The sequence below is a fragment of the Glycine max genome, chromosome 8 (genome assembly GCF_000004515.6).
Source record: "Glycine max cultivar Williams 82 chromosome 8, Glycine_max_v4.0, whole genome shotgun sequence".
NCBI classification, from domain to species: domain Eukaryota; kingdom Viridiplantae; phylum Streptophyta; class Magnoliopsida; order Fabales; family Fabaceae; genus Glycine; species Glycine max.
In genome coordinates this window covers 6632137-6657848 of record NC_038244.2, presented here as the reverse complement: position 1 = coordinate 6657848, position 25712 = coordinate 6632137, and the positions used below count along the sequence as shown (strand labels likewise).

The 25712-nt window shown below is 35.4% G+C and overlaps 2 protein-coding genes across 4 annotated transcripts; both read right to left on the bottom strand.

Moving 5' to 3' along the window:
* Positions 1 to 847: 847 nt before the first annotated feature.
* LOC100819552 (U6 small nuclear RNA (adenine-(43)-N(6))-methyltransferase) lies at positions 848 to 4982 on the bottom strand. Its single transcript, NM_001369171.1, has 8 exons — positions 4591 to 4982; positions 4056 to 4261; positions 3373 to 3808; positions 3068 to 3272; positions 1915 to 2022; positions 1692 to 1838; positions 1535 to 1604; positions 848 to 1158 (listed from the first exon to the last, which is right to left on the bottom strand). Exons 1-8 carry the CDS (start codon positions 4824 to 4826, stop codon positions 1094 to 1096), a joined length of 1473 nt encoding a protein of 490 aa, NP_001356100.1. The 5' UTR covers positions 4827 to 4982; the 3' UTR covers positions 848 to 1093.
* Positions 4983 to 6228: 1246 nt separating this feature from the next.
* Positions 6229 to 22364, bottom strand: LOC100819012 (E3 ubiquitin-protein ligase UPL1). Of its 3 annotated transcripts, none has more exons than XM_006584979.4 (15): positions 22134 to 22364; positions 20220 to 20315; positions 19927 to 20133; positions 11809 to 19698; positions 11415 to 11726; positions 10993 to 11194; positions 10321 to 10894; positions 9017 to 10148; positions 8684 to 8830; positions 8230 to 8310; positions 7787 to 8012; positions 7562 to 7701; positions 7108 to 7214; positions 6830 to 7006; positions 6229 to 6529 (listed from the first exon to the last, which is right to left on the bottom strand). In XM_006584979.4, the coding sequence occupies exons 1-14, from the start codon at positions 22164 to 22166 to the stop codon at positions 6904 to 6906; spliced, it is 11250 nt and encodes a 3749-aa protein (XP_006585042.1). In that variant the 5' UTR covers positions 22167 to 22364; the 3' UTR covers positions 6229 to 6529; positions 6830 to 6903. The 3 variants fall into 3 exon arrangements, with proteins under 3 accessions (XP_006585042.1, XP_014634258.1, XP_006585043.1); XM_014778772.3 differs by having other exon boundaries at positions 6229 to 6526; XM_006584980.4 differs by having other exon boundaries at positions 11809 to 19695.
* Positions 22365 to 25712: the final 3348 nt, after the last annotated feature.

Genomic DNA, 25712 nt, shown 5'->3' with positions numbered 1-25712 from the left:
ATGTGATTAATTTAATCAAATTTTTATCTTTTTTCTTTAAAGGATGAAATAGTTTAAACGAGATTGCAACTATCTTTAAATTATTACTTTATCCAATAAACGATATGTAAAAATCCTATAAATTTTCAAGTCACTTAGGGATGGATGATGAATGACCATAATGATATCACAGCTCTTTAGGAAAACAAGATTTGAGCGTTAAAAAATATTGATGATTTTTATATTTTATAATCTAACATTCTAGATTCTATCTAAACTAATCAATTGGTTTAATTAAATTTTTCATATCTAAAATATAGGTATTTTTATATTACTATCTAACATTATTTTTTTAATAAGTATCTGAAAGTTTTTTTAATTTTATTTTATTATATGTCATTGGATTGAAAAACTTAACTAAAAATGGACTAATTATAAGTCAATCTAAAAAACATAAATAATAAATTTTATTATTTTATTAAAAATAAAAATAAAAATGATAATCATAAATTTAAGTTATTTTTAAAAATAAATCTTATAAATCAATAAGAAAAAATCGTTTCATTTCATTTTTAAAAAGGAAAATTGAGAAAAATATCAATTTCATTTCATTTTTAAAAAAGAAAAACTTAATTATTTCAAAAACATTAACGAGACCAAAACTATAAGTTAAAACGACCAAAACTGCAATTGGACTAATTATTTAAAACAGATAAGGTTTTGTTCAATGTTTTCTTTCCTTTTTAGACTATTATGACGATTTAAATTGATCTTTGAAGGAAAATTTGGCACTTCCCATAACGTGTTCACGTAACAACCTGAGGTTACTGTTTTACAAGATGATTCAGATGAGGAGCAATCGAGCAAGTACTAAAACTGTTAATTGTCAAATACATAAATGGAAAGTTAGATTGACATTCTTAAATTCAGCTCCCACTAAGTACAATTTCAAACCAACTGAATGTTTCTTAAAGGTTTGGTGAACAAAATAATAATCACTACTTGCTTTGTATAAATCATTAGTCCACAAATTAGCACTGAAGAACTTCTCAACATCCCATTTCATATACAGTCACTGTCCCAAACAATAAATCAAATAATCAAAACCCTAAACTCATTTAGTACAAAATTTATCCCGCAAAGCTTCCTCTAGTTTTTGGAAAATCATCGAGAATGCTCCTGCATAGAGAACAACCCACAACTAAATAAGTTATTCACTAGTTAACAGAGATGCTGCCATTTGAACTTAATCATTGCAATTATCAATATATCAACTACAGGAACCAATGTGTAAGGGTACAAACAATGACATGTGGGGAGTCAACGTTCATTAGTAAAAAACATAAATTTCCAGTAAAGTTCAAGTGTTTATTTTATAATGCACATCAAGCCCGTATTAATAATGTTTATCATTTCATTTATGGCCAATAAGGATATCTCTGAAGCACAGACAAAGAACGCATTCCTCCAAATCTATTTCTAGACAAAGTGCTACCAAAATAATAAAAAAAAAATATATGAAAACTGAAATTGGAAAAGTGGGTTGGAGAAAAACCCGATAATGTGCTATTCCTGTCTTGTAATGAACCTTTCACCAACAGTGTCCCAGGGATTTGCTGAAAAACCTGTAGGGTGGAATAAATAACACAAGATCAATGTAAATTCTGCCAACCAAAAATCAATTTTCAAGCCAGCAAAGAATGCAAGCATACCGATATACAAAAGCATAATCTCTCGGAAGAGAGATTCAAGCTTGATCCACTAGATGCCTCTCTTGTAGGTTGGCAATCGATGGATTTATTGATAATGGGTAATCCATTCCTCAAGATCAAATCACAGTCATCTTTTGCTGCTGCAACCTATTATAATGAGATCATGCTTAACAGCCATCAAAAGGAAATTAAATCAGAATCTGAGTAGAGTGACTTTTCTTACATCCACGGTGAAAGAGGAGGTATTCAATGTACAGGATAGGCCATGTGAAGAGAAATAAGAATTGACAGCTTCCAACACATTAATGGCTGCATATTGGCGTTGAAGACCCTGAAAAGTAGATATGTTTCACTAAATCACATCAGGAGAAAACCAAGGTGACAACATATGAGAATATATGTTAAAGTGCAATTGATGACTATCTCAAGGCAATTCAACATGTAATTCATATAATTGTGGATCTCTTTCATACAGGAAATCAAATACAAACTTTTGCCTCAATTGGAAACACAGCTATTGCATTTCCCACCTGACAACCTTGTATGCAAAGGATGAATACACTGAAAAGAACTGAATGCTCACCCAACTATAAGTATGCATGAAATCAGAAAATTTCTTGTGTACTTAATGATTGGAAAGATAAAGGATAACCATTACATTCACTCATTGAGGAAAATAGTTCCCGTTATAAGGTGCGCATAACCAAATATCATACTGGAAAGATTGCCAAGCTTTTGAAGTCTGAACTTATTAGTTGCCTTTCCATCTAGCAGGAAGTCTCTTCAAGTTAGCTTTCATACATATTAAGTGAGTTTGTTTAAACTTATTTCTTGAAAAAAAAAACACTTATTTTAATAAAATAAGCAGCTTTCCGTTTTCTTAGTATGTTTGTCTAAACTGCTTCTGTTTAAAAAAATTATTTTTTGTTCTTATTTTGATTAGCAAATTCTATTTGCTTATTAAAAAAATACTTTTTTAAAAAAGTGCTTATTTTAATTTTTAATTTTTTAAGTTTAAACAAACCAGCCCAATATCCCAGAACATACACACCTTTTGCAAATTGATGATCTGAATCCCTAACCTTGTCGTCAGTCAGTTAGATTGTTCTTCAAAGCATATTTTGGATTAAAGGTTCTTACTAGTCTGATATCCACTATAAGTTGTAGCACAGAATATACAAATCATGTTCTCAACAATTCTATTGAGGTTAATATCTTAGAATGCCAGATAATGTCCAATTGGAGAAGTAGGAACTAGGATTACTCTGTAATTTTTTCATTCACATGAGATAACAACCAAATGAAATGAGTTTGTGTCAACTTAAAAACAATACAATTGTTAGAAACTGTAGAAAAAAGATACTAGTATACTATACCTCAAGCATGAAGGACGTGTTTTTCTTGTCGGGCAAAGAAACTGGTGTCTTCTGCAGGGGAGTCAAGAAAGACCAAGCAAGCCCCCACCGGCATGTCCTGCCTTGGACAAATTCAGTTGTCTTCACTACGGCAACTCCAACCTCCCAAAGTTTTGATGTAAGGTACTTGAGATTTGATTTTTTACCTACCATTGAAGTGAACCACCTATGAACAAATTAAAATGAATGAGACAAATTTATTGCAAGCAAATGAGAGCATAATTATAAGAAAACAGGAATGATATTTGATATACAAATAGTAATACCGAAATTGATCCTTCAGTTGAGTACTATCTTCAATAATACGAGTAATGAAGGCCCTCTCACCACCAGGGCAAACCATTTCCTGAGAAGTTCCACCACAAGAAGTTTTGGGATTGAGTCCAGCCTCCTCCAAGCTTTCAAAAAATGGTGGATTGCACATGCAGAAATCAAACTTCTCATCATCCCTTACCACACCAACAAGTATGGGAGGCCCATGATAATTCCTATTCTCGCAAGCATGCAAATCAAGAGGCAAAGGAGCTACCTCCACATCAGTACTCCCGCACAAAGCAATGTTGTCACCATTCACCGACTCTTCAACTTCCACACAGGGATCACTTGCATTGTCTTGAACCTTTCTGATTTCAATCAGTTGAGAAATATGTGGATTACTATTAACATTTCTCTCCGCCCACTCAATTGCAACATTAGTCACATCTGCAGTCAGTCATTGCAAGCAAATCTATATCTCAATTTCAACAGCATTTACAGAAATTAATTAGCCTACCAAACATTTCTTAAGTATTTTTTTTATATTGTTTTCTAATCAAAACTAAAATTTTATCTCGATAACGATAACCTATGTATACCTTTATTAGACGACATGAAACTCTAATTGTGATAGGAGAAAAAGACCAAAATCAATCAAAGAGTCACATCTAAGTTTTGTTGAAAAACAACAAACCTGATCCAACAAAACTCCATCCATGAAGAGAAGCACCAAGAAGGGGGTAAATGCAACTGGCTCCAGTTCCAATGTCAAATCCCCTGAACTTGCCATCACTTGAAATGGTGTTTGGAATGATGTCAGATGAGAGAAGGTGTTGAAGCCAATGAATGTAATTGCACCTGTTTGGCACAGTTGGACAGAGGTTTCCATCAGGAATCCACCTACAAAACACATTCCAACAGGTTTGGCATAAAAATTGCTACTTTGCAAGGAAAATGGGATAAAAAGTGGCTATTCTGAAGCGGGTATGTGCCCATAGGCTATGAAGCACAGACACTCTAGTCCCTTGTCGTGTCCGGTGTCCGACACCGACACCGACACCGACGCCTGTGTCCGGATTGAATTTGGTGTGTTTGATAGGTGTGTCGGTGTCGGTGTCACTGTCTTCATAGCCCATAGGGCTCGAATAACACAGAAAAGAATTGACATCAAATTCAAATACAGTCAATACTACTGTGTTACTGTGAAATGAAAGAAAAGATATGAGAACCAGTTGAGAGCGTGGCGATGATGGAGCAAGACGCGCGTGAGTTGGCGAGTGGCATTGAAGTCGGTCCAATCGATGGTGGGGCGAGAGTGAGAATGTAAGAATTGAACAAAAGGGTGAAATTCAGGGTAGAGAGAAGCCAAAAGAGCAAAGTCTGGTGGGTTTTCTCTTTCTGAATACACTGTGCCTCCCCTTTGCTCTTCGTTTCTCTTCCTCTTCCTCTTCTTGCTCCCACCCATATCAAACCCTTTCAATTGTTTTCTCCCCCAAAGCCTTTACTCCACTTTCAAGTACAAGGTTAGTTGGTGGTGCAACTTGTGTTTTTCATCATTCTTGGATGAAAAAACCAACAGAGGCTCTAACAGGAGAAAGTAGAAAGAAAGAAATTGTAAAAAAAAAATTGAATAAAATTTATTCCCCAACAAATCTGAATATTTTACCTTCTTATTTATTTTAATTAAAAACACTTTATATTTTTATGCATAAAAAATTATTTTATTTTTAAAAACTAAATTACACATTTCATCCTTATCTTACTTTTTAGATTCTAATCTTTTATCTTTTATAAAATTTAATTTAATCTTTTATATTTTAAATTGAGTCAATGTATCATTACATCACTTTGTAAATAATTTTATTATAATAACAATTAAAAATTGTTATAAAATAATTCTTACTTGTTTACCCTTCACAAAGAACTTCAAAATTTTCATATGTGATTTCTCTTATACAGCTTCATACATCTTAAAATTGATGGAGGAGTTTTGTTAAATATTTCGACCAATTTAGTCGAAATTGCAGTAGTTAAACCCCGTTCAGAAACATATCCAAGTTAGTAAGTATTTTTTTTGTGGCTGTTAAATTTAAAAGATCAATTTGGCCTTAATTTAAAACATAAAAGACTAAATTAATTTTTTTTATTAAATATAAGAAGTTAAAGTAAGTCTAAAAAATAAGATAAAGTATCAAATACATAATTTAGCCATTAATACAAATTTCATTCTTTTCTCTTTTTAAAATCTATCAATGAAAATATCATATTTCTTCATTTGTTTCTTCACTAATTTCACCCTATCTAGTTTACTACATCCAAAACAAGCTCTTTAAAGTTATTTAATAAAAGGAAAAAAAAAAGCGTCCAGTGCTTAAATCCACTAACATTATAATTTAATCAGTGATCTTAAATTTAAATTCTTAATATACAATTACTTGAAATACTTGAAAGAAAAGCTTATCAAAGAGCATCTTTCATGAAAGATATCCAAGTGTATACCAAAAAAAATGGAGAAAAAACAAAAATATAATATGCGAGAGATAATAAATCTACTTGTGTTAATGGAATATTTAATATATACTTGAGTTAGGTGGTTTCAATTTTCTAGAAGTCAAACATACAAGCATGTTTTATATTTATCAAGTTATTCTTTTTTTTTGTCTCAAAAAAACAGTTCATTTTTTAACAAATTCAAGCGCGCAGTGTTTTTTACATAGGAATTGGAAACGACATAATAAATCTAGTTTTTTAATCTATATTCCTGCAATTTGCTGCAGTATGTGATCAAGTTCCATCGCATCATCATCTTTCAGACTCCTCTTTAATGAATCGAACAATTTCTTTCTGGAGCAAAAACATCAATTATGTATTCCAGAATATGTACATCCTCAATCTTATTAGAAAATTCTAGAACTATAAAAGGCTGTTTGGCCATAGAAACTACATATAAATTAAGATTGGACCATATTGCAAAAGCTTGACACAGTATGAAGGCTGTCAGAAAGCTCCCAAACTAGGCATGGCAGAATTATACAATGAAAAAAACATTCTAGCCATTTTTGCAGGGAGAGCATCAGAATAAATTGATCACCAACATCAGAATGCCTCATTGACTCATTGTGATGCTTACCAATAGTGCCCACAACAGAATAGCAGCACGAACTCCTTCTGATCAAAGAGAAGGGAAGCATAAGTGATTATTCTTTCAAGAAATAAAAATTTGATCAAATATTCTACAACTCAAGTCTACAACCACAATTAGAAGTCCCTCTTATTTTTTTGGGATGAAAAATATTAACTCTCCATTTGGATCTAAATGGTATTTAAACAAAAGCATAAGCTTGAAGATTTATTAGAATATTAGTTTGACCAATTTAGCACATGAAAATTTTCCTCTGATTATCATATGGAAGATACTTATAAACACAGATATATACACACAGACATACGAGGAAAGAGATGTCTGACCTCCAAATGACAAGTTGGAGACACAAATGGTGGAACCGCTGTGCAAAAAAAAAAATATTGCACCAAAGTGCTGGTCAACCAAAACCAAACCCTTCACTAGCCTCATGGATGGCAAGTAACAAACGTTCTTGAAGCTGTTCCTTAGAGGTATACTCAGGAAGGTCAAGTTGATTGAAGCTAAAGAGCAATTGAAAGAAGAGATAAGGAATTAGGATGGCTGAAACTCAATTTGCAGTAATCATATGGACCTGAACAGAATATATATAATGTTTACTCACCAAGTATGAGCTGATGGAAGTCGATCAGGAGCTCCATATGCCTTGTGAACCTGAAACCTTTGTGGACCAGAGATGCCTTGCAAGGCCTTAAAACCCTCCAAAGGAACCTGAAAAACAAGTTAGCAAGGCTGTTAGCAAAGTGAATTCAAAGGAGATTAAATACCTAAAATAAAGCTTGTATTTTTTCCCTAAGATGACACCAACAATAGAAGAAGCACCCCAACAAGGGTGTGCACGCATGCATGTATAAGAGAGCACATCAGAGCTATTGCCACAAGAACTAATCTTTGACCATACATTTGTTACTCTCAAGAGACTTCCTGATTTGCCTTGTGTGTATGTGTCTGTGATTCCTTTTCTGCCTTTTGTTTATTATATGGGACAGGTACCCTTAGCATGTCATTGAAATTTTTATATTTTATTAGATAGGAAATCAATGTTTCCACTACATCACCTTTGACGTTCCAGTCACAAATTGCAGTAATCTTGCCATGTCTTCCTTGTTGAAAGCTTTGACCACCTCCCAGAACCATTGAACAACATTTGATGCCACTGTATAACCAGTATACTCGGTGTTGGCCTTTAAGTCATCCACTGTAAGGAAAATATCACCATTCAGATGCATCATTGAAGATTAAAAATATACTACATAATTTATCTAATGATGAAATCAACTTACAATCAATTTCTGGAAGACCACTTATGAGAAGCTCAAGCTCTTTGTCATTAAATATGGATATAAGTTCTCGTGGTACCAATTCATTAAAACCTTCTAGAAAGGAATTAATTTGAGGACGGATGGCATTTGTCAAAAGATGTTCAGCAACAAGATCAACATACTCATGCTTTGTTTCTTCTGTGACCCTTATGTTCCTTCCTCCAGGTTTAAGCTCATAATCAGTGACCTGTTTCAGAATTTTGGGAGATGGCAAAAGCAATGGATAGGAGAATTCATAAGAATTTGTCTGGAGTTAATATATTTAAATTTTTAAATTACCTAAAATAATGTCAGATTAAACTTAAAAGTTTCAACAAGATTTTATGGAACAAATGCATTTTTTTTTTACTTTTAAGCTTGTACGTAGCCAAGACATGGTAAACCAAAATAAAATGCTCTTTTACCTCATTCTTCTCGTAAAGTATGTGCTTTTCCTCATCAGCATCCATGCTAAATGTCAGGTCAGGAATATCACTCACATCATTCTGTTAAGTACATACAAAAATAAAATTAAACAATATAAATGCAGAAAACAAGTATATCTCGAACACAGTATGCTCATTTACCATCCAATCATATAAGTTTGTATCCTATCCAATTATATCCATTGATTAATCTCCCACCCTAGATAAGTTAACAATTTCTGAAGTCACCATTTTATACATGAATCCTTGCTAAAACACACATGCTGCCTCCAAGTCACTCTGTCCCTCTCACTACCAACACTTTCATCCCTCTCACCCCACTGATGAGACTGTACACCAAGCTCCATATGACACTCTCCTATATGCAGTTGGATGTTGGTGTCTAAGAGGAAAATAGACAATAAAGTGGTAAAGATTGTAAATTAATACTCACCTCCAGCATCCATTTCAAATTCTTATAGTAATCAGGATCAACCGCTTCAATATCATGGTATGTAACCTTAACACCAAGTATATGCTTATAGAAAGATCGAGTAAAGTAAACATCCAGCAGTTGCCCATCAAACAAAGCCTTCCCCACCTGCATGAAAGATCATAACAAGTGTCAAAGAACCATAACCACTCAACCTTTAACCTTAAGTGTAATACCCGTGCCATAGGTAGCTTTAATATATCTAAAATCCAGCAATATAAAGGAAGGAGATTGGGGGGAAGGAGGTTCTATTTTATCCCGAGACCACATACAGAATACGTTTGTAGAACGTACCACTCGGCCAACAAACTTGAAGTATGAGAGATGTTCAGTCTGGTATACTGAATTAGGGTTTGGTTGGAAAGTTGCATTGTTGCCCACTGTTGTGAAAAGTAAAGCACCTTTATCGAATATGACCCTTGACAGCAGCTGATACCATTCTCTGGTGAGACCACCGGCATCAATACCCTCTTCACCTTGAAATTGCACATTTAATCGCCCCTTTAGATCTTGAGTAGGACGCATCCTTAGCTGATTATAAGAGTCCTCCAAAATGTAAGCCCGTCTTACACTTATACGCAATGGCCCAGACAAGTGTTGGTCATGTTGTTGCCTTATTCTTGAGCGGAAATAGGCTCTCTTGTTATCAAAGTCAATCAGCCTTGGTGCCTTGAGCATCATGGAAAGTGATTTCTCCAACAATCCTGGATTCTGCCTAATGAAAGCATTTGACAGTCGGCGATGCTTCTCAGTAAACCTCGTGAAAGTGATAGCACCGTCATATTTTCGCTGTGGGTCTCCACCAATTTTAACACTTGTTGAAGCTGAACAACCAGCAGACTCCTTGACTTCTCTGGCAGTTGCATTGCAATGGTCTTGCTGCATGAAGGATTCATTTGCTTGTAGCTTTTCACACAAAACAAAAAAAGCCTCAATGAAAGGCAAGAGTCTCTGTGTCCCAGGAGGAAGAGGTGGTGAAGTAGAGGAACCTTGCAGATTCTCCGCAACATTTATGTTTGACATGTTAGAAGAGAAAGAGCTCTGTCCAAGCTGCATCTCAGCTGCACTTATACAATTACTCAGTTCTTGCCACAATGGTTCGAGTGCAGTATTCAAATTCCAAATAGTTGCTTGATCATCATGCTGATCCACATCATTTTCCATATCCATATCACCCAAAGTATTAAGTGAAGTGAGTGAACTAAGAGCTTGCAGCACTCGTAGAATGGCTGCACCAGCCATAGAACCAGCACTCAAACCAAGCATATTTGTTTTCTGTAGTGTGACAAGCTCACTGATGGCTGAACCTGTCAATGCATGAGCTGATTCTGAAAGCTCTAAAGTAAAGAACTTCCTATGGGAGGGAACAATGAAAGCCAACTTCTTCACCACCTCACCAGCAAGCATATACATTTTATCCGAAAGCCTAAAAATTGTCAGATTAGTCACTTTTATTCATCCCAACTAAAAAGAGCTAGAAAAATACTGAGGGAAATGTGAATTAACAGGTGAGACAGTATGAAAAAGAAAGCAAAAATATTCTGATTAGCATACATAACAAAAACAAAACATAAATATGAAAAGGTTATGGGTAGTACCCTTCCCGACCAAGAAGACTGCACAAATTTCGCAAATCAGATTGCGGCAACTGCAAGAAGATATTGTACATATCTACATTCTTCTTCCCTTCAGAAGGGCATGGATTTACATCTGCATGCTTATCTTGTTGATTAGAGTCCGACTCCACCAAAGCAGCATCCTTTTCAGTATTACTTGGAGCTTCACTGGTTGACAAATTTTGGGTATCTGCCATTCCTTTTTCAGACTGTGATTGACTTTCTAATTTTGAAGCTGCAGTATCAACTACAACTTGAATCAGACCCATGACCTGCTCAAGATGAGCATTGCTGCGTAGAAACAGGGGTCGGTTCAAGAGCTTCAAAAAGAGCACTAGGGGAACATCCCCTGTCTGAGCTCCAGAGGAATTAGGTGATGGTCCCCCTTCAATAACCTTCTCTTTCCCTTTCTCATTCATATGCACCTTAACTGGAGATGAAGAATCTGGAATAACTGATTGATCAAAGTGAAACAACATTTTTGCAACAGCAGAATGATTTGTGGCCAAATAAGTTAGAATCTCAAGAATTCGGCGGAACACAAGAGGAGGAAGACCTGGTTTGAACACATGATGGGAATGATCAGCAAAAATTAACAATAATATTGAAATAAGCACATAAAGATTCTTTCCCTGACTAAAGTACAAATGTTACCATCCAACAATTGAGATCGACCATAAACTGTGTTCGAGTGACAACCAAAAAGCCTCTGGGAATTTAATGTCGCTGGTCTACCTACAGAGCCTTCAGCTTCAGATTTAATCATGTCAAGCAAAAGATAAATAAGAGTGGCCCTTGTAACACTATGTGCACATAAGTTTAACAAGAGTCTCTGCAAAAGGCCTTTTCCAAGGGGCTGAAAAAATGACAAAAATTATCAGCAAGTTATTATAATCACATAGATACAAACATGGACAACTAAAACATATATGTCCGCCCACACACTGAAAATCTTATAATAAAAATCTACAGAATAAATAGCAAGCAAAATATTAGGAATAAAAAAAATGCCTTTTCACTTCCAGCATGAGAATGGTACTAAAAGACTACTACCATCATGAAGAGAACAGAGTTACCTGTGACAGTCGTAGAAGCCGGATCAAAGCTTTTAATGCATTTCCATCAAGTAGTGGCTCACCTTCAATCTCCTTCACCTTCAAGCTATCTGTAAGAACAGATCTCCTCCCTATTGTAACTCCAACACCCCGATCCATCACAGGTCGCTGGTCAAATCCAAGACCATTTCTTCGATTGTTAAGCCTGTGGCTGCTCCCGAAAAGGCTGCGAGCTTGATAATGACTCATTGCTCGATCCCTCAATATTTGAGCTTCTGCAAGCAACGGGGATGGTAGTGCTGACAGAACAGCTTCCGAAGAAGTCAAAAGAACCTAGTACAAAGCAAAATACAAGGGTTATAATCATGTCATATTTTCACAAAATAAGTGCACAACAGAAAATAAAGATTTAAACCTCTTCACGCAAATCAGCAGGAAAAGTAGCAATTATAGAGGCATTATCCATGTCAACTGGCTGTCCTTCAGCCTGCTGGGCAACCCTTTGAGCTCTTTGTTGGGCCAAAACTTCTGCTTGAATATCTGGAGGAAGAGCAGCTAAAAACTCGGGATCAATATCTTCTGCAGAAGGTGGTGCATAAGCTGGAGGTTGAACAGACTGAGCTTGTTGGGATGCCAGAACTTCTGCCCGAAGATCTTCAGGCAGAGCCTCCAAAAAGGTAGGGTCGATAGTATTAGCACCGGAAGCTTCATTATTTGCACTAACTTGGTCGGCCTGAGTTGCATCTGGAGCAACCTCAGTGTTCTGAGTTGATAACATCTCATCCCTCCTGTCTTCAGATACAGTTGGTTGCTCTGATTGATTTCCTTCAGCATCAGTACCACCCATATCAACATCAGCACTAGCATAAATTGATGATGCATGGGAATCACCTGGATTAAGAGTTTCAAAACCAGAGTCCCCTAACTCAACATTAGGAGGCTGCCCGTCAGCATTTGATGATCCATTGCATTCCATGGACTCAACTGGCACATTGTGGATGCTAGTAGGAACATCAGCACCACTTTCACATTGTATAGCAGCATCAGAATTAATAGATGAATTGACAAATGCCTGAGCTATTTCTACATTCTCATCATGAGTGGCATTTTCTTCAATCACTGTGCAATCAAGACCATTTGGCATGATAGTCAATGAAACTGGTTGAACCAACATAGGCTCATTAGCTTGCAGGTCTTCAGCTGTATCTTGAGCACCAGAGTCTACATTTATCTCTTCCTCACAAAGAGCACCATCATTGATTTGCTGAGCTCTGATTCCATTACCATTTTCTTGCTCCTGACTATCAATCTGCTGAGAAGTAGAGTCAGTTCCAGCAGTCAATATTGGATCATCATGTGATGCAAGAGCATCAGACTTGTTCTCTTGTTCTCCAGAATTCTGTAACTGTCGTTCAACAGGACTGCTTTCAGGAGCTACACTGCACAGTTGAGCTAGGAATTGTTCCTCTACTGCTTGCGCAATGGCAGCGGCTTGAGCACTTCCTTGTGGCTGACCATCATCAGTCCACCTACCATTACCTAACACTCTTCTTCCAGGTAGATGCAATGAGCCCATACCCACAGAATAATCTGTTAGAGGTGGAGGTGCTGCACCACCCAAACGGTCTCCAAACAGACTACTTGGCACATGATCATATGGAAGAATAGGTGCATCAAACATGTAGAAATGGGCCACATCAAGATTCCCAGATGGCAGGGTTTCTGAATCTCGGGATGCAGAATTACCACTTGACGACCACATTGAGACAAAATCGCCAGATGGTGGAGGTCTAACAAGGAGAGGATGTTGAAAACCATTTACTTCTGTGGCAGATCTCTCAAAGGAAGACCTACCAGTCTGACGGCGGCGTTCAAAACTCTGAAGACGAAAAAGGTCATCCACATTAACACCTTCAAAAGGCTCAGCAGCCACATCTATAAATCCAGGTTGGCCAAGTATCTGCAAGTGATCCAAGCCATCAAGAGCTTCCCTCCACCTCACCTCTATAACACGATTCTCATGAAAATCATCATCATCTTCATCAATCATCTCATCATTGTATTCATCTCCAAAGCCAACATCATCATGATCCTCCACATCAGTGTCTGCCAAGGACATCATGCCCCCACCATCTTCTGCTATATCCTCGTCCTCATCCTCTCCCTCATCATCATCCTCATCCTCATCACCTTCGTCACCCATATCATCATCTTCATCACCCATGTCATCATGAGCCCTATTCTCAACATGAAAAGTCATCTCAATTTGATCTGGGTTGTGCAAGACACCACCTTCTCCCATCTCTTCTCGCATGAAGTCCATTCCAAGTTCCATTGATGGGTTTTGAGCCATTACTCCCCGTTCTTCTACTCTCATATCTTGTTCCATTGATTGATTTGGATTATCAGCACGATCATCACCTTGAGAAGTTCCTTGATCAAGTGCATTATCCATTGTATCTCTGATTGCTTCTTGACTGCCCACATTCTGATCATGTGCCACTGCTTCAGCTGCAGATGGTGCTGTTATTTGATCATCAGATCTATCATTTAAACCAGCAGATCTTTTCTTTTCAGTTCCATCAGATTTAAAGATTTGCTCACTTGCATTGGCAGCTCTTGTAAGACCTTCTAAACCTTTGAGTATAAGATTCACAATTTTGGGTGCATCAGGATGATCCAAATCAACCACTTGCAGAATACTAGTTAGCCACTGAATGATTCCACCATCTATCATGCTTTTTGCAATATCAGGTGAATATCCAGTACCAGGTAGGCTACCAGATGACGAATTTTTTGACAAAATAGAATACACTAGATCAACAAAAGTGAATAGCCTTTTATCTGGCAATAAGCTGTTTTTCATTGAATTGCTCTCCAGATTTGAAAAAGACATCAATTCTTTAACAAGTTCATTTGTCACTCGTTTGCGCCCTTCACCAGATCGACCACACAAAACTACCAAAAACCATGAAGCCTTTTCAGACAACTTACCTCTCCAATCATCAGGTCCGGCAGATTTATCAACAGAGAGAGGTAACAACCGATGTAATACGTGATGAATAATACCACTATGTCCAGAAGGCTGATTAGATCCACGGAATTGACACATTTCAGAATCACGTCTGAGTATGACACCTACTGCATGCCCATACATTAGAAGAATGTCACTCAATAACTTGAGGACAAAAGTCACCTTCACCAGTCCTGTAGACCTTTCAGATTCAGGCTCTAATATCCCAGCCTCTTCAACCTTAGATTTACCCTTCACCTTCATGGTAGGCTCATCTATGTCCATGGAAGTTGAGTCACACTCAGAATCTTCCTGACCTTTCACAAGTGGGTACTTAAGCACAATCTCAAGAAGCTGATCAATTACTTGAGTGAGATTAACGGGAACCTTTTTGTGGCTTTTCAAACATTTCCCCGGTCCATCATGTGGCTTGCTTTCAGGTATCCGGACACATTCATTTGAAGATAACCCAACCTCAACACTTGATGATTTTGATTTTTCTTTCTCCTTGGACAACACAACAACAGTCCTTCCCCCTGATGTTTCTATCTGACAAACTGCTGCTGCAGCTTTCATGAAAACCATAGGATCCCGAGAGATAACAGGTGCCAATGATGTCAAAAATGATCGAGGAGAGACACGCCCTGATTGGCGATTTCCACTTAAAGTTTGTCGTATCTCCAACTCCATGGCTGTTTGTAGTGTTTGAGGATCTTCAAGGAGATGCCGGACTATAGCTGACACAACTGAGTCATACCCAGGGAAAAAGCAAGTCCTTGGAAGATTAAAAAGAGCAACCAGACTTCCTTTTTCAAGGAACTGTAAAGCTAAAGCATGTGTTTTTGTTAATCGAGCACATAATTGCAGAACAGCCTGCATGACAACAGCAGGAACATGCTGTTTTATCAGATCACATGCAATATCCAGCAATTTACGACTCTCGTCAATAGTTGCAAAACCAGTAGATTTTCCCAGTATATTCTCAAAAGCCATAGCAGGTTCTTTCTCATTCCCATTTGATTTATTTTCCTTTGGTAAAACTGTATCAGGAAATTGCTCCCCAGAAGAATCTGGCAGGGAAGCAGTCTGGGTTCCTTCAATATTTTCAACTTTCGGTCTTGACTGCACCATTTGATCCAATATAAGTAGTAAAGCACTAATGCATTTAGGTACTGGTATTTCTTTCCCCAACTCCTGTCTACCTTTGAAGTTTGTCAAGATATCTATAATGGTAGATATAATGCCATTCTGAGCAGCAATTTCCCGTGTACTTACATCCTCAAAAAGAAGCAGTGCTAAGATATGTGCTAACACACTCAATGCACAGTTATCCTGGGACAAGTCCAATGGACAAAGTTTTAGCTGCTGCAGAAGATAAGATATTACCTTTGGACGATCATCACCTTTGCCCTGACTGCAAAGTGTTACAAGCAAATCTGTCAACTGAAATGGCACTGAATCACTACTCTGAAACAACTTTACAGATGCAGCAAGTATATCATCAACCGGAGGTTTCTTCACATGTCCCTCTTCAGTTAGCACATCTATAGTCTTCTCAGCACTCTCAGCTTTAGTAGATTCAGAACTGCTTCCTAGGGACAGAGCAAGTGCCCGTGCAAGTTCATCATCCTCCTGGACAGGATCATCAGCATGACTAAACAGCCACTCCATGGCCATTTCAACACTATTTGTTTCAACTCTTCTCAATGCTTCCTCAGCCCTTGCCCTTGAAAAGCCCATCTCAACAATAGTGGCAATGGTTGCCTCATCAGGTGGAGGGGGCATGAAACGCTGGTTTGTGCTTCCTACAATGTTACTATGATTACGCTTGACATCTCCAACACCAGAATATACATGTGTAACAAGGGAAATAATAGATGCAATGAAACCAGGACTACAACTACAAAACATGGGATGATTCCAGACTGGTAGGATTACATCCAGAACCTGAGATTGTAACATACGGACAAAAACTTCTGGGTCTCTAGGAACTGGAAAGAGTCCAATTGAGAGACCAACTGCAACTGGCTGAACAAGAAGCTCTGTCTGAGATGCCGAGGTGGCAGACAAAAGAAAAGACGAGTTTACAAAATACTCAAGCAAACGACAGTAGCTTTGCAGTGTATCAAGTAGCCATGTGTTATGGGACAGTTTACCTCCTTCCCCTTTTTTTCCAACATCAATATCTGATAATGGAAGAGAGTATGGAAGTGTCCATAGCAACTGACTGGTAGCTTCAAATGTTGTGAGTAGCTCTTTAAATGTTCCATGGACATAAAAATTATTAACCATGGCAGTATAACAACTCCGGCGCCTGCTGTCAAATGTGAGAGCAGCCATATCATCCACAACCTTCCCAAGATATCTACATTTCACAGAAAGTGACATTTCAAGTCCAGCATAAGTAGAATGCCCAGAAAAACTAAGAGCCTCGAAAAAATTCGTAGCCAAAACAGCTCCAAGAGTCTTTGAAGCTGAACTAAGTGATCCTGAGTCAGCTCTGCGACGATTTGGTGAAGTGAATCCCTTCACAAGGGCAGTGAAGAAAGAGCGCAATGTTGATGCCAGTTTGTTAAGGATCTCTAAACCAAGAACATCAGGGCTTTTCTTTTTCAGATCTTGGGATAAAGGTGCTTCCAGAGCACTAGAAGCTGCTTCTGAATCAATGTTTAAAGCTTCCAAGTGACGACCAGTCCTTCCACCTCGTATGCGGGATAACCCATGCCGACTTCGGCGGTGCAAACTTTCTCCACGAACAACAGAAACTAATTCTCGTGCTCCACGCCACAGTGATCTTACTGTCTGAATATTTGAATCATCATCGCTCTCTCTTTCAACAGCAGTAGATGGGGGTACCTGTGCAACCTCAGGTTCTTGATCAGCATTCTTCTTTTCCTCGGCCTTAGAATCATTACACAATGATATTTGCCAAATTAGTTCCTTGTATGTTTTCCCAAGATCTTTCAACACATCAGCATCCGAAGTGCTTAGTTCAGAGACAACAGTAGTTGAACCCTTCAACAAAAACACAGAAAGAGTTAAGACAGCTTCCAGGCTAGCAAGATATTTCAACACCTTAGTCTGCTTTGCAGATTCCACTAGAGCAAGTTGAGTTCCCCCCACCAAATCTAAAATCTCATTGGTAGATTTCAGATGTTCCCTCAAGAAGGAGCAAACAGCCCGGGCAAGAGAAACATAATGCTGTGGGGAGAAATTCTTGAAGGCAACAGATATACTCTGTCCAACAGAAATAGAAGGTGGCATTAAAGGTAAGGCAACTAACTGCAGAATAGCTTCAATTCCCTTTTTCTCAACAAATATACGACATGTATCGGCATTCTGAAGAATTGTCTCAAGTAGACGAGCAATATTGTTAACACAATCTGGAAGAAATGGCTCGACATTTACAATTGGCACATCAGGAGATGGCTCAGTTGTCTGCTCTGTGTCATCAGCCTTGGATGACTCCTTGTTATTAGGCAAGATCAAACTCTTGTCCTCACCATCCATTTCCATAGGAACAGAGGTTGAAGAGCATGGATCAGGACTCAAGGATGACGAATCCACTGCAGAACCAATTTTTGAGATAGTTTCCAGAATCTCAACTAACATTTCCACTCCAGGGCCACGCAATGAGGAAGCATGGCGCATTAATTCATCCAGTCCACTAGACAAAGATGCAGGTGTGTCCCCTGCAAGAGCACGCAAATATGTTCTAGAAGTAAACACTTTCACAAAACACCTCAGAGAGTTTCTATCTTTCACAGCCTGCAGGCCATTACTATTTAAGCATAAGGCATCCAAACACTGGGGGATGCAGGTAATGGCATCTGCAGAGTTGAGAACATCATCCATTATAGCATCCAAGAAGGCAGACGGAAGACCAGCTGAATCTAAAACAGGAAAACATGTAGGATCCTTTTGTATTAAGTCACTCATGACAGTAGCTGCAAGAGAAAAAACTCCACCACCAAAATCTTTTGCTCTTCTAAAAATTATGCATAAGCAATGAGGCAGCACATTCTCTTCAGATCCATAGATACGAGCAGTATTTCCAGGGGCATAAGTTCCCAAGGATATAGCACGCAATAAAGCTTTCATCAGCAACCGACGGTGATATGAAATTAATGGTTCAGAATACAAAGGTTGTGTATCGTCTAGCCCAGTTGAAGAACTTCCAACCATATTTACACTTCTTGCACTAGACTCAGAATTATCATCTGGCGGCTTTCCACCATTTTCTACATTGGAAACTTCAATCTTTAGGCGAGATATGGTATCATCCAAACCTCCCAAATCTCTGAACAGAGCAGCAGCTGGATTACTGTAATCCATAAAAGCTTCTAAAATGCGCACAGCCTTTTCAACCAAATGCAAGTGCTGTGGATTTGTATCTTTAAGGAGAGGTAGCAGGGTAGGAATAAATCCTGCTTCACGCATGGCAGAGCACCCAGACGATGTCGAAACCAACACAGTGACAAGAGACAATAGTGCCTCTGCAAAATGAACTGACCATTTTGAGGTATCACTAGTAACGGAGTCAATGGCTTTTTGCATCAGACTAGATAAAATGCCACGGTGCCCACCAGATGTAACTGCAGTCTGTACTGACTGTTGACGGGAACGATCTTGGCAAAGAGCAGCTAACGAGTGCAAACATAAAATCCGAATTTTTTCCAAAACTGCATCTTCATAGCTCAGCAATGATACTAATTCATTGATGAATCCAGGCTCCGCATTGAAGAACCAAACCAGGTCATCAGCATCAGCACATGCTTGAATTAGAACTATGAAGGCATACAAGCGAATGCATGTATATTGCTGTCTAGAAGCCAAAGAACCAAAAGCCCTAGCAAACCGCAGTCTTGTCAATAAAGAAAATCTTAAACTGGCAGGTACCTTATATTCTGTAACTAACTTATGCAAAAGCTCAAGATCAGTTTCCACACATTTGTTGACATCACATAAGTGAATAATTTGCAAGCCTTGGACCAAGGGTTCAGTCACCTTGACGTCACTTTCTGACTCATTTACTGCATAAAATTCAAAATGAAGGGTACAACCCAATTCACAGGCAATAGGGTCACAACCATTAGGCACAGCTGATGCAATCAGTCCAAGACCCTCTTCCTTTCCACCCCATCCTTGGGCAAGAGCATACAATTTTGAATTCAAAGAAGTTTCTCTTATGGAGTACTTTCCAACTGTTTTCTTCAAAAAGGTAGCCAAAGTTTCAAGGCTAGCCTCAACCACATCTGGATCAGTAGAAGCAAGCAATGCTGAAAGATGCTGCTGCAGACACACAAAAAGCATACAAAGTATCAATGCTAGAGGCATGAATTGGAAACATATTTCAAAGTAAATTAAGTTAAATAAAATAAATGTTAGTATATTACAGGTCACCAACAAAAAAGAGAACAAGGAAAATCAGATACACACAAAAGCAATAAGTCTATCTCAGCTCTCATCTTATTATGCTGAGCAAGGTGAGAAAAGATAATTTTAGGAAATATAACATACCTCATATGAACTATAGAAATGCTTATTTGTGCAGTTATCCAAAATTATTCTGATGACACGAAGAATTTGAAGAACAGATTCTCTGGGGAATGGAGGATCCAAGTCCAGAAAATCATCATCAATCTGCAGATCCTTCCTTGGTTTTACATACTTCTCAAAGAATGAATCGAAATGGTTAAAAAGATCAACCCAGTGATGAAAATCCCCCTGCACCGAGAAAAGAAATAGCAATGAATCAAGCACATTAAAACAAATGTGTGTTGTGTCTGTGTCAGACAAGGCCATAAAGATACCTTATCAAACTCCCAAACAAAACCCTTTAAAGGTTCTTCTATCTTCTCAAGTGGAACTGAAGTAACATGATCAATGAAACATCTAATTTTTGGAGGCTGCAACCAGTCAACAAAAAAGGTGGTTGGTACAATATTTTAATTGATCTATCAAGATGTTCAGCTCATATTGAAATTAGCATAATCAACTATCAAAACAGCTTAACTAGGATAATAAAAGAGCGCACAGCATAACTTTAAACTCATAACCAATGTAAAAGATGAAAGAGAGCAAATGGAAATGAAATAAACACATAACTCTAATATTAAACACTAAAACTGATTTCCAGCTAATAAACAAAAACGGTGATAAAACCCAACACACAAAATGTTTTTCCGATTGAGAAAATGCAAAGTGACATAAAGAAAACTTATGAGAGGCAGAGTTCTAGTTCTCAAAGCAAAGCTCTTCTCAAAGTATTAGACTTAATCCACTGGCATTGTAGTATTGCATTGACAGTATGAATTTGGGTCAATATGACCACAATGAACTAAAATAATACAGTAACAACAACAAAGGCAGAGTTAAAATAATAAAAAGCTTTAAAAGTAATAGCATCACATGTTGCATCTTCAAAATTGTCATTTACAATCCAATTTAAGAAAATTATGATTACCATCTCCATAAAAATGTGGGGAATACATCTATGTATAGACTTGACTCCAGCATAACAGGATAACTTTCATTCTAAAGACATTTTGGTTTAACATTCAGATAACTTATTTTTGGAAGTGTAACACATATGATTATTTTTGTTAACAAAAGATCACCTTTCAAAGTGTCAATTTCCCAAAAGGTGCATGTGCAGTATATACATAAAGTTGTAATAAGGACATCACGAATTGGGAACTGTGAAACTGGGACTTGATATGGATGGAAGAAGCAAAAGATAAAGAGAAAAAAGAAAATCACATCCCACATTAAAACATGAAAATCAGGAACAATCAAATATGAACTAAATCAAAATCAGAAACTAAAATGTTTATTGATCTTTGAAAAACCATAGTGCATGTTACAAATGCAACATTCCTAAACGATTGCGCATGCATAGGTCCATCAATTGTTACAACCAGCAACTTAGCTTATATTAAGTCCATCAGTTGACAAAGTGTTGTACATTTCATAAAACAAGTAAAGCAACACCCCTAAAGTTTATGCACAGTTGCATTTTAACAATAATAGTTGATATACAAATTAAAACATCCCTATTCCGTGCTATTCTATTCCCTGGTTTCAAGTCAATTCCCCTTTAATTTCAATTCAAAATAAAACAACAGCCAAATTCCATGAATCCATGCAAAAAGAATCAAGCAATATGTAAGCATCACCGTATTTACATTGCAAGTAATAGTATCAATCACTTTTTTTTCTGCACCTACGAATTTCAAACAAAAAAAATCTCCTTTTATGAGAAAAAAAAACTCTTCCGTTAAACTTGATCGACTAAGTGAGATCATACACAACGTGAAAGGAAAAGTGACTAAGATTCCAATAAGTACTCAACAATTTCACAGCCAAACGAAACTTAAAAAGGGTCAAATTTCATGTCGAAAAAATCCTCACTTCCTTCCCAACCCCAACAGTAACAATCAAAAGACCCCCGATCAATGAACCGAGCAAAATCGCATATAACAGTTTGCACATTAACAAGTGAAAAATTTATCGAAAAATAAAAAAATTATCTAAAACAGTTGCAACCCAAAAAAATCAAAAGGAAAAAAGAAACACTATAAACCCCAACAACAAATACAAAAAAAAAAAAAAAAACTTAATTGAAAAGAAGGAACTAAAAAACATGAAATTGATCAACAAACAGAAAAATCGAGGCATATATAAACAATCGGAAAACAACATCAAAAAAAAAAAAAAAAACTAACCACTTCAAGTGCCCTCTTCCTCTTCAACTTCATGTGGGAACTGAGAGCATCGCAGGGAAGAAAAGAAAGAGACTCGGCGACTTGATCAATCCCCGACCAATAATCAAGAATTGATCCCAATTCTGGAACGAAATGAGAAAATTAAAGTTAAAGTGAAGAGAGAGAAGATTAGAGGAAGCGAGAAGAAACCCAACTGAGGAAGAAGCTGCACACAATAACGTGGTTTACAATTCCAATACCCTTCTATATATTCACAACAAACTACTTATCAAAAATTCAATAAAATTAAATATTGTTATTATTACTAATAGTTTAATATAATAATAGATAGTAATACATAATTGATATATTGTGTTTGGAGAAAAATATTTATTTTGTGTTCTTTTATAATTTCAGATAAAGATTAATGTTTTTGATGAGTAAACTTCCTAATAATATTAATGTCAGAAAAAAATAGATAATATATTATTAGATGAATACTGAAAAATTAGATGAAGATATAAAAGGCAAATACTTATTGGTTATATAAGTTTGTAAAAAAATGTTATTTGCCTAATTATCTCTTTTCTTTTCTGGTAGATCCTTTTCTTTTCTTTTTCTTTGATATATATGTTGTAGACACCGCATATTAAATAATTATATTTAATCTTTAACTTTCCATATATATCCTGAGAGAGAAAAAAACTGCAAGTATTATTTGTGCATAAAACATATATTATAAAATTCAAAGCGTTGGTTATCCTTTAATTTCGTGAAGGGAAAATAAAATCGTCCCTTCTGTTTGATTTTTAAGATTCCAAGTTTTCAGCAATATTTTTTTGGCCTTTCTAGAGTTTTCCGTGATAAAACACCAGTTTTTCTGTTCTTATAAATATTTTCTGTTGTGAAATTATTTTTTTATTATACACGTGTGAAAATATTGTAAGAGATTTTATATTTTATATTAATAAGATAAGATTAAGAAAAATATTTTATATACTTCAAAGTAGAATATTAGAAAAGTGTTTTTTTATACCCAAAAGGCTGGAGCCCTCAGACTCAAATATGAGATTAGCTGCCTAGAGAAGCAACAAAGGTGGATTTGGTTAATAAGTATTAAAATATTGTTACTTATAAATACCTATCTCTATTGTTTTTCAAAAAAAATAAAACATATTCTATATACATGTTATATGCAAAAAAAAAAAACATATTTTTTTCATATATTTCCCATTACCATTGAGCTCTATCATGTATGATTTTCTTAAAACAGCTCGCCATAAGAAACAATGTTAATGTAAGTGGTTTTGTAGGAAGTTTGTAGACTAGTATTGCCTAAATATTAGATTAAAATTTGTATAGTTAATAACAATTACGGGAAAAAAAAAAACTTATGATGTTTTTAGTTCACATTTGATAGTTATTTGAGTTTATGTGAATCTATAACCATCATTATAAAGGAAATAACTTTATTTGATATCATCTTTATTTTGATTATTTTTATGTTCGATTATTATAAACTATTATATTTATTTTAACATCCAAGAGTAGTTACATCTTTAAAAAATTAAATTACATCTAACTAAATATATAAGTAACTTTTAAAATAGTACGGAGTCTCTTTTTTCACTAATAATACTACAATATTAAATTCGTATTTAGTATCCAAATAACATATTTTTACTTTGGTTGCACGTAAATTGAAGAGAGGGGAAGGGTGATTTTTTTCCTTTCTAAAATGAAATTTTCATCCTATTATTTAAAAAAATTCATCATATTAGTTCCTTGAGATATTTAGTTCTCTACTGTAGAAAAAATTTACAATATTAGTTCTGTTTATCAATTTTAGATTTAATTATATACTTTTTTAATTCTGTTTTTTATTAATTAAGCTCGAAAAAAATATTTATCATGTGAATAATAAATAAACAAGTGTCAATTAACATTATATATATAATACATGAAATAACGTTTTAAATTGGTCACAAAAACTAAAATTATGAATTTTTAAGAGTGAAAGATGAAGTGTCTCACTTGAAAAATGAGGAATTAAAATTGCAAAAATTTTAAAAATGATAATAAAATATTTTAATTAAAAAATAAAAGGACTAAAATTATAAACTTAAGAAAATGAGGAGATGAAAATTATATTTTAATCTTTTTTATTGTTGTTTGGCAGGAAGGATAAAGAGGATGAATAAAAAAAATAAAAATTATGAATGAAAATAGATAAAAACAAATAAATAAAGTATAAATTATGATACCCACTGCATTATTTATTACCTATTTTCGTCCATTTTTATATCTCTATCTTTATCTATATTTTTCTTCTTCAACAAAGCATCTTTAATTTATACTTTGCTTTCTTTACCTTTTTTCATTCATAATTTTTATTTTTCTTTATTTTATTTCTCTCATCTCTACCAATCATGACATTGATAATTATACAATTATTGTCCTATTAAAAAAATTATGAGACATAATGTTGTGAAAAAACTCTAAGTGTAAAATAAAGAAGATTTTTTCCTCATTTATTTTCGTTATTCACAATTTTGATCAAGCAACCATAAAATCATGATTTACTATATCAAATCAAGATTGTGGTATGAACAAGTCTTATATTTGTATTTTGAAATTTTACTAGGTTAAACATTTTTTAGATGGATTACCTTACAATAGTTTATTTGATAAACTACAATATTAAATAACTAAAGTTTTAACAATTACGAATTGTGTAAAAAACGATTACGATGTTATTATTTTGCGATTTTCAATGATAAAAATATAAATTATATACTAAAGTTAAAGTATTTAAAATATATCGGATTGAATATCTGGAATCTTTTCATTCAAATTCAAAGTAATCTCACCCGTTTAAATAATATTATTTGGTGTAAAAGATAGTTTTGTTCTCAAAAAAAATAAAATTGATTATATTTTTAATTCCCTAACTTTTTTGAATTTTTATTTTTAGTTTCGATATTTTTAATTGTTATTTTTAATCCTTAACATTCTGTTCGTCATCACTTTTAGTTTTTTAGTGATCACAAATAAGGATGAGGAAAAAAATTAAGAAACTGAAAGTAAAAAAAAAAAGTTAAAAAACTACACGCAGATAAAAAAAAAGTTCTGACACTAAAAATAGAAATTATAAAAAATTTAATGACTAAAAGAATAATATATCTAAAAAATAAATATATAAGCCTGAACTAAAAGCATATATAAGTGCTTGGTGTTTTTATTATTATTATTTACAGAAAAGCTAAAAAGGAAAGGTAATATATTACCAAAGTGTGGGAAGGGGGAACTGATGAACAATTTTTTATTAAACATTTTTTTTTATTTGAATCCAACCACATGTATTATCATCAACACCCGAGTTGACTAGCTTTTCTTAATTACTACTATAAACTTTCTCAAACCAAACAATGTTTCTGTATTATTTCACGCGGTTTAGAATTTTAGAATACTATGGTGACACATAATATTATGAATTGTGATTGATTTACATTGTAAAAAAAATGACATTGTTATATAGCAATTAAACTCAAATAAGATAGCCATTTAAGATAACCCCGTGATACTTTTATAGTGTTTTTG

Excerpts from the sequence above, each read along its gene's own strand:
- LOC100819552 (NM_001369171.1), bottom strand. The coding sequence starts at position 4,826 with ATGGGTGGGAGCAAGAAGAGGAAGAGGAAGAGAAACGAAGAGCAAAGG. Across the intron at positions 1,605-1,691 it reads GATTATGCTTTTGTATATCG|GTTTTTCAGCAAATCCCTGG; the intron begins GTATGCTTGCAT and ends TCCACCCTACAG. Across the intron at positions 1,159-1,534 it reads CAGGAATAGCACATTATCGG|GAGCATTCTCGATGATTTTC; the intron begins GTTTTTCTCCAA and ends TTCTCTATGCAG.
- LOC100819012 (XM_006584979.4), bottom strand. The coding sequence starts at position 22,166 with ATGAAGTTGAAGAGGAAGAGGGCACTTGAAGTG. Across the intron at positions 19,699-19,926 it reads ATTTCTATAGTTCATATGAG|CAGCATCTTTCAGCATTGCT; the intron begins GTATGTTATATT and ends GTGTGTCTGCAG. Across the intron at positions 7,702-7,786 it reads TGGTCTTCCAGAAATTGATT|TGGATGACTTAAAGGCCAAC; the intron begins GTAAGTTGATTT and ends TTTTCCTTACAG.